Here is a 9,517-nt window from a genome sequence, read left to right as displayed (position 1 = left end):
ACACGTGAATGAAATTATTGTGGTTTGCTGTAGCGATATTATAATGCTTAGCCGAGCATTGATTGGGCTGTGGATGGGGGAGTTTATATCTGGACCCGATTGAATAAACAAATGAAGAAAGTTTAAACAAACATAAGCTATCCAATTATTATTATTCAACCCTACTGACTGTCAAACATCTTTTGTTCAAATTCCACACCACGTGTGCATTTTTTATTGGACATGAACTTTTTGAATGTATTTTCTTGTTTATACTCTATGCCACGTATAGGCATTATTCATTTTTTTTTATATTTAAGTTTTATTAATTAATAATTTAATATTTATATCTAAAAATTTCATATAACTCAATTATCCGACTATTATTTGTTTTATATCCGTATTCGAATCTATATCCTTTAAACTATTCATTCCGTATCCGTATCCGTTTAAGACGGATTTGGTTTTGAATTTTGATATTTATTTGCTATCCGTATCCGTATCCGTATCCGCTCATTATCCGACAGATGTCGGATATAGTATCAACATTATCCGCTCCGTATCCGCTCCATTTTCACCCCTGTAACACAACGGATTGGGCCGTATTAAACATGCCATATCAAGAAAATAGTGAGAATAAAGGAAACCGTGCATTTATTTCATATCCTGGTATTGATGACCTTTCCAATTCTCTCCTCTCTTGACACATCTTTTCGAATTCCATTTTAAATTCTTTCGAATATTCTCTTCATTCTTCGGCTTCGACCGAGATCTTTGAAATTCAAGTTTAGGTAATCCTTCTTTTCAAATGTTAAGTCGATTTTATAGTTCAATGAAGTCGCAATCAACTGGACTATTCTTAAATTTCAATATTCAAAATTCTAGTTTTGATATATGAGTGACCTAGAAGCTTGCTGAACCAACAACAAATTGTGTTTGATTACCAGCCTAGAAACAATAATTTCGTATAAACAACAAATTGTGTGTTTCTAAGAATTTGATTACCAGCCTAGAAACAATAATTTCGTATAAACAACAAATTGTGTGTTTCTAAGAATTTGTGTTCCTAAAAGATAAAATTTCATGTTGTTTCTTTCTTAGAAATTATCATGGGGCTTTTATAAAGAATTTTGTAAGGACTGAAGTTGCTCGATCTCCTGAAGGCATTTTTCTATGTCAACGAAAGTATGCATTAGACATACTAGCTGATACTGGAATGCTCGGTGCAAAACCGTGTTCTTTTTCAATGGAGCAACACCACCCTCTCACATCATATGGTGTAGACCTTGTACCTGATCTAAGTACATATCGACGTCTTCTGGGTCGTCTAATCTACCTTACCATCACGAGACCCGATATCACCTATTTAGTCGAAATGCTGAGCCAATTTATGCAAAATCCTCGTACTCCACATATGGCATGGGCCTATCATGTCCTGAAATACTTAAAAGGGATCTCCAGGACATGATATAGTCATGTCTAGTTCAACTACACTTCAGTACGGGATTCTTGGGATCATCCCTGATTTCATGGCGGTCCAAGAAGAGAAGCGTCGTGTCTCATTCCTCTGCTGAAGCTGAGTACTGCTCAATGACAACCACTGCATGTAAGCTTAGTTGGATCAAGTTTTTGCTGCATGATCTTGGTGTTTTGCATGACACGCCAATGTTGCTCTACTGTGACAACCAGGCTTGCACTTCATATTGTCTCCAATCCAATTTTTCATGAGCGGACTAAACATATAGAACTTGATTACCATCTAGTTAGAGAGAAAATACATTCCGGTTTAATTGCTACACGCCATGTGCCTACATCTGAACAGTATGCATACTGATATTTTCACTAAGGCTCTTGGACAGCGTCAGATTGGTTATCTAGCTGGCAAGCTGGGTGTTCTTGATTTACACACCAGCTTGATGGGGAGTATTACAACATGCTAAAGCTGGCACACACAGGATTTGGCTGGCATGCCAAATATGGAAGGCAATTGCAAGAATATGTGACAAGAATCAAAGATTTATTATTTTCCTTTCTTCTGTACTTTTACCTTGTTTGCACATATAGGTTAGCATAAATTCTGCTGCTCACTTTGTATCAAACAACATAAAGAAATTAATAAATTGAATTTAGTTATTACCATCAATTAATCAAAGTTTGTAAAAGACAACTAGTAGAAGATGAAAAACAACTAGTAAAATATGAAAGAATTTATAAAAGATGAAAGATTACATTATTTGTAACGAATTAAATAGTACAGAAAGTTCAACTAGTATTTATATGTAACGAGTTAAACAACAAAGTTTACATTATTTGATTTGTGCAAAACAAAAGAAGAACATCAAAGCAATCATCCATGTTACAAAACAACATATATTGAATAATAAAACGCAATGACAATATATTGATCACTGCTGATCAAGTGATCAGGGGGCAGGGGCTGATTTTGTCTCTGATTCGGTATATACAGGGGAATAGTATGCATTGATACGAAGCTCGATGATATCAGTCCCGCCAGTGGACGTGACTTTGTTTTTGTATATGACTCCCTGTGCCAGAGTGAACTGCCCTGTGCCGCCGACAATGGCCCACTCCCCCGGACTCGGAAATTCTACTCCAATCCCCATCACCTGAAGTGTGGACCCCCTAAACCTATTTCATAGATATAATTAAGCCAACAGATCTTGAAGTATGGTGCTGTTTAATTGCAGCATATAAAATTGATAGATATTAAGGGGCGGATTTAGGTGTCAAGTTTGAATTGCTTAATTACTCATATATATGATTTTTAAAAAAAATTAATTATGTATATTAAAGTTTAATTATTTGTTTTATTGTTTTATAAATTTAGCTTTCCTAAAATGTTAAATGTATGTGTGCTTGTAGTTTAGTAGTTAGAATTATACTTGTTGATTGTGAAAATTTGAGTTAAAATTCTTGCCACACATTATATATATTACGTTTTAGCCCATCTAAATTAAAATTTCTAGTTCTGTACTTTTGTCCCTGTATATACCAGATCAAAATAGGTATATGTGTGTTGTGCATTTTTTTTAGGGTAAAGTGGCAAGCCGCCATCTTACGGGTGTGCAGTACATTTTGTTATGAACTTGTTAAGTTTTTATTTTTACTTTTTTTATTAGTTGTTAAGCAAATTAATTAGACTCGTAAATACATAAATGAATGAATTTGGTGTAAAAGCATCTATATGTATGGCTGCAAATTAACAAAACAAACCAAATTGCCCAATAAGTTAGAAATATATCTATTAAAAAAAAAAAAAACTAAAATCATGTAGATTTTGAATCTATATATGTACCTGTAATTCTCGAACACTATACTGAAAGAATTGTACCATATCTGATTGTAACTCATAGCAGCCTGCACGTGCATACCTTGTGCACGTGCGACGAGATTTGCACCGGCACCAAGACTATCATACACGGGCCAATCGTTAACGGTGACTGTGCCGAATGAATATGGGAGATTTGGATTTACAACTACTGATTGGTTTTGGTTTGGTCCCGAAATGGAGTGGTGCAAATACGCGGTGCCAGTGAATTGACGTGTTTGCTGCAGTGGTTTCTGAAGAGGGGCTATTTTAAAAGGGAAGTTCTCTTCTTGGTCTGAAGCAACTTGTTTGTCATTCTCCATGGTTAAATTGTTGGTACCAGGAGAGAAAGAACCCAGGTTAGGTTGAGATATGAGATAAATGAGGGGGGATTCTGGGTATTTATAGGATTTCTGAAGCCAAGAGGCTAGCCAAATGGTTTTTACTGAAATCCAAAATCCAAATGGTTTTATGAAATTTAAATGGAAAGGCATACATGCATTTATAAGTGTCCTTTCCATAAAATAATTATGATGACTAGCTACCATCTACCAGTGTTGAAAGATATATATATATCTAATTAGCTTATCAAAATAGTTGTGTGTAGGGTTTTGTTAATACACTAAAGCTACCATTTGTCTAAATACTAATGATTAAATTCTGTTTTTGTATGCATCAATATTTTTCAGCTTTCTTATAAAAAAAGAAATTACACTTATATTATTTTTCAGTCTCCAATAATATAAATTTTCTAGTTCCGCTCATATGAAGTAACACATCTTTATAAACCTTACTTCCCCTTTTATAAAAGTAGTATAGTCCAGTATTCATGTCTTTGTTTTTTGTGTTCTGGATTTTGAAAATTTTCAGGCAAAACATCTATCTCTGCTTGCTGATCGCAGTTTCTCCACAAACTTGGTATTTACCGAATTTGAATTACGGATGTGACATTAATTCACAATCGAACTGTTTCCTATCCAAACCTTGTGTGACATATATAATGTGTGGCAGGAATTTAGCGAACTGTTTCCTATCCAAACCTGTTTCTTGACATCGAACTTTTTCTATATCCAAATGACATTAATTCACCTTAATTAGATGGCAACCAGAAACTGCTCTGATGTGTATTATTTTGCCATCGCTTTCCATATATGGGTTAATTTACTTTGTAAAAGCCATATTTTTCACATCTATTTTTTTTTTCAAAGTTCAAATGGTCGATTCAAAATTATTCAGCATGATCTCCATATAAAAATGTGCTTGAAGATCGATCAAATTTAATATTTTATTAATAAGTATGTTTTTACTATTTTTTAGGTAGATATTTTATCATATTAAAATGGTTTAGGCTCTTCAGAATCAATAGATTTTCTACCTATCTAAAACATAATAAATAAATTATAAAAATGTAAAAAATTAGATCTCCAAGTATATTTTAATATGGAGATTATGTTGCAAATATTATCTTTCATTCAAGTATATAGTAAAAAACTAAAAATTAAAAAAATTCAAACAAACCCACTTCTTTTTTAAAGTTCATCGGTGAGCCTATTAATTAAAGTGGCCGAAATTGATATTGAACGAGACTGACAATGTTTAAGTCATATTGTTTCTTCGTATGTGAGATTTTATTTTTCAAGACTTGTGCAAATTAATTAATTTGTTTGGCAGCATTAAGCAGTGAATAAATTCAATTTGACATGACGAGATGCAATATAATTACAGTTTTATTCTTAATGCAAGAACAAAGTTTGTATTGATTTTTATGCTAGTTAAACACTAAATACTAATAACAGTATTGACTACTATATGCTAGTTGAACACTGAATACTAATAATGATGACTACCTTTGAATATATACAGAGAAAGAGAGTAGAACTAGGGTGTTCTTAAGTTCCTCGGTGAACTCAAGTCTAAAACCCGTCAAATCAGCTTCAAATGATAAATCTGAACCGTTGAAACCCGTCTACCTTACGAGTGATGCATCTACATGTGAAAATTTTAAACATTTGAATTAATTTACTATAAAGTCGAGCGGTCAAAATTAGAAGGTTAATAAATTAATATTAATGCATTTATTTTTGGAATTTTGACCCTTGACTCTATGCAAAATTAATTTTAATTTTAATTTTTTTTACATGTAGACGCATCACTCGTAAAGTATGAGGATTTCAACAGTTTGAATTAATCATTTAAAGCTGATTCGATGAGTTTTAGACTTGAGTTCATCAAGAGACTTGGTGAATGAAAAAAATAGAAGGGTAGTGTTACAACTATTTAGAAAATACAACAGAATATTTATTTAGTTTGAAAATGCAGGATGTTGAATTTATGCAATTTCTGAGGAGAGATTATTTTGAGAAAACAATTATTTCATTTTTTTCTTCTTCTTTACACTGTTACCATTCCTATATATATTACAAACATCTAAGCTACTGTTTTGTTACCGTTTGTACCTTGTACCTATGTACAGTATACCTATTTGTTGAATATATGCAAGGAGGCCCCTTTACTTCCTTGATTTAATCCTAGCCTTCTATTTCTAGATCTATGATGATTATTAATCTGAGATCCTAGATCCTATTTCTCAACACTCCCCCTCAAGCTTGGAATGTATATATCATACAATCCTAGCTTGCTTGAAATTTTTTCAAATGAACTCGGGTCCAAGCCTTTGGTGAGGATATCCGCTAGTTGATCTTCACTCTTAACGTATGGTGTTTCTATTTCCTTTGCTTGAACTTTTTCTTTAATGAAGTGACAATCCACTTCTATATGTTTGGTTCGCTCGTGGAATACCGGATTCGATGCGATATGTCTTGCGGAGTTATTATCACAATACATCTTCATTGGTTGATCACAAGCAATGCCTATTTCTTTGAGTAGATGTTTTATCCAAGTTAATTCGCATGCGGTTGACGCCATGGCACGATATTCCGCCTCCGCGCTAGATCGTGCCACAACGTTTTGTTTCTTGCTTTTCCATGTGACTAAATTTCCGCCTACAAATGTGCAAAAGCCGGTAGTGGATTTTCTATCAAAACTTCCAGCCCAATCTGCATCGGAATAGCCACATATGATATTAGAATTATTGTTTTTCATCCAAATTCCCTTGCCGGGATTTTTCTTTAAATACCTTAAAATTCTATTTATTGCCTCTAGGTGTGGAGTTCTTGGTGAGTGCATGAATCTACTAATTTGGCTTACGGAAAAAGAAATATCCGGACGGGTGACCGTTAGATAAATTAGCTTTCCAACTAGCCTTTGAAATTGGTTTATGTCTTTAATTGGTTCACCATCCTCATCATTTAATTTATGCCGGTTATCAATTGGGGTAGAGATTGGTTTGCATCCTAATTTACCGGTTTCCTTTAAGAGGTCTAAAGTATACTTTCTTTGGGAGATGAAGAGTCCCAATTTTGAATGTGCTACCTCTATTCCTAGAAAATATTTTAAATATCCAAGGTCTTTGATGTCAAATTTTTCCTTTAATTGGCTTTTAACTCTTTTAATTTCTTCTACGTTATTTCCGGTAACTATAATATCATCTACATATACTAGTACAAGGGTTATATTTTCTCCATCATTTTTAATAAATAATGAATGATCGGCACTACAAATTTTAAACTTGCAAGAAATTAAATAAGAGCTAAGTTTTCCATACCATGCCCGTGGAGATTGCTTCAATCCATAAATCGATTTATTTAACCTACAAACTAAATTAGAATTGTTTTCCAATTTATGGCCGGGTGGTAGGTTCATATATACCTCTTCTTTAAGTGTTCCTTGAAGAAAGGCGTTTTTTACATCCATTTGGTACAAATTCCAATTGTTATTCGTCGCAATATAAAATAAAATTCTAACGGTATTCATTTTAGCTACCGGGGCAAAGGTTTCATTGTAATCTATTCCATGTGTTTGAGTATACCCTTTGGCAACTAATCTAGCCTTGTACCGTTCTATGGTACCATCACTATTATATTTGGTTTTGTATACCCATTTGCAACCAACGGGTTTTTTGTTTTTTGGTAATTGTACAATTACTCATGTCCCATTTTTTTCAAGAGCTCTTAGTTCTTCCTTCATGGCACCACACCATACCGGATCAATTATGGCTTCTTGGTAGTTATTTGGTTCTAGTGTTCTCTCAATGGAGGTGAGAAATGCATTATAAGAAGAAGAAATATTTTTATATGATATGAATTCTTGTATAGGGTATTGCACCGTATAGGTCTCATAGTCTCTAAGTCTAGTGGACGATATTGGTGTTCTTATGGACCGTCTAACTTCTTGATTTTCTTCTATCTCATTATCATTGGTTTCAATATTTTCTATTGTTTCTTCAACAACACTTGTCTCAACCTCTTGGTCATTATCTTGTGTAACTAATTGGTCATTTACATGAGGTAGTACCGTTGGTTCCAAATTTATTTGGTCACTTGCATGTGGTGTCTCACTCATTTCCATTGTTTTGAAATATGGCTTATCTTCACAAAATATAACGTCTCTAGACGTAAATAATTTTTTTGTTATATGATCATAACACTTATATCCCTTTTTAAATGAGGAATATCCCAAAAAAATGGTTTTGGTTGACATATAGTCAAATTTATCTTTTCTTTTAATTTTTACAAAGCATACGCAACCAAATACTCTTAGATAATCAAAATTAATTTTTCGTTGGTAAAGGATTTCCATTGGACTTTTATTTTGTAAAATAACGCTTGGTAATCTATTTATTAAATGAGTGGCGCAAAGGATGGCATCCGACCAAAATTTTTTTGGAACATTATTTTGAAATAGTAATGCACGTGTCATTTCCAATAGATGTCTATTTTTTCTTTCCGACACTCCATTTTGCTCGGGAGTGTTTATGCAAGTAGTTTGATGTATGATTCCTTTTTCTTTAAAAAATGTTGTGAAATTTTTGTTTACAAATTCCGTTCCATTATCCGATCTAAAAATTTTAAGTTTTGCATCAAATTGATTTTCTATGAGACATAGAAATTCTTGAAAGCAATTGAAAACCTCATCTTTTGATTTTAATAAATACAACCAAGTAGTTCTAGAAAAATCATCAATAAATATAACAAAATATTTGAATCTATTATAAGAGTTAATTGGGGCCGGACCCCATACATCGGAGTGAACTAAATCAAACAATGCTTCACTTTTGCTATTTGATTGGAAAAAAGGAAGCTTTGTTTGTTTTGCCAACTTGCATATATCACAATTGATACAATTTGAAAATGAAAAATCTAGTGCACTATTTAAAATCTTGTTGGAAGGATGCCCAAGCCTCTTATGCCAAATGTCTTGGTTAATAGATTTAGCGGAAGCACAAACGTTTAATTCTTGTAAATTCAAGAGATAGTGTCCATTTTCAAGAAAACCTTCCCCAATCTTCCTCCCGGTTTCCCGGTCCTGAAAGATAACATTTTTATATGAGAAAATTACGTCACAATTAAACTCATATGTTAGTTTTTTTACGGAAATTAGATTTATAGGGAATGTATCAAGATATAGAACATTATGAACTTTTTTGTTAAAAATATCAATTTCTCCTACACCATTAATTTGTGCTTTCATACCGTTGGCCACTAATACAAATTGATTATTTTTTGCCATGTCTAAATTTGTAAGAAGGTCTTTATTTCCAAACATATGGTCAGTGGCACTGCTATCTATAATTATTTGATTATACAAATTTAAATAATTTGAGTTAGAGACAATACCACAAGTGTTGTTTGAATTTTTCTTGAAGAACCACACAGAGAACTGCTCAAAAAACTGCTGCATCGGATCTGACCCGCTTGACCTGCCAGCGCCATCTGGGTTAGACCCTGGTTCACTTGAACCAATCATTTTTATTGGCCGGTTGGGTTCAGTTTGAGCAGAAAAACCCTCACGCGACTCAGTCCGCGACTCAGTCCCTTTCTTTCTCTTCTTCCCTTCATTCCAGTCCGCCATTTTCACGTCTCCCCCTCCCCTCTTTGAATCCCACCACTTCGGCCTGAGATGTGGGTGAAGAAAATAGCATTTTTCGGCTTGGTGACCCTCCTTTTTGCAGTGAGAGCATCTATCTCCCTTGATACTTGATCGGTTTGAGTAATTTGGGAAGTTAGGGTTTTTTTCCGAAATTGGGGTTTTTTGTGGCAAAGCTATGAGTCTCGTGTCCCTCGCTGCCACCGACTTGTGGACCACTCATAG

General features: G+C 33.8%; 1 protein-coding gene across 1 annotated transcript; it reads right to left on the bottom strand.

The window, feature by feature from the left end:
- Positions 1–2,324: 2,324 nt before the first annotated feature.
- LOC144558628 (dirigent protein 22-like) lies at positions 2,325–3,726 on the bottom strand. Its single transcript, XM_078307477.1, has 2 exons — positions 3,296–3,726; positions 2,325–2,628 (listed from the first exon to the last, which is right to left on the bottom strand). The coding sequence occupies exons 1-2, from the start codon at positions 3,628–3,630 to the stop codon at positions 2,403–2,405; spliced, it is 561 nt and encodes a 186-aa protein (XP_078163603.1). The 5' UTR covers positions 3,631–3,726; the 3' UTR covers positions 2,325–2,402.
- Positions 3,727–9,517: the final 5,791 nt, after the last annotated feature.

The sequence above is a fragment of the Carex rostrata genome, chromosome 8, assembly GCF_964058835.1.
Source record: "Carex rostrata chromosome 8, lpCarRost1.2, whole genome shotgun sequence".
In the NCBI taxonomy this organism is placed as follows: Eukaryota; Viridiplantae; Streptophyta; class Magnoliopsida; order Poales; family Cyperaceae; genus Carex; species Carex rostrata.
This window is presented reverse-complemented; position numbering and strand designations above follow the sequence as displayed.

What these genes read in the sequence shown, in the direction of transcription:
- LOC144558628 (XM_078307477.1), bottom strand. Translation starts at nt 3,630, where the DNA reads ATGGAGAATGACAAACAAGTTGCTTCAGACCAAGAAGAGAACTTCCCT. An exon ending in ATAGTGTTCGAGAATTACAG is followed by an intron (nt 2,629 to 3,295) that starts GTACATATATAG and finishes TCTATGAAATAG; the next exon opens with GTTTAGGGGGTCCACACTTC.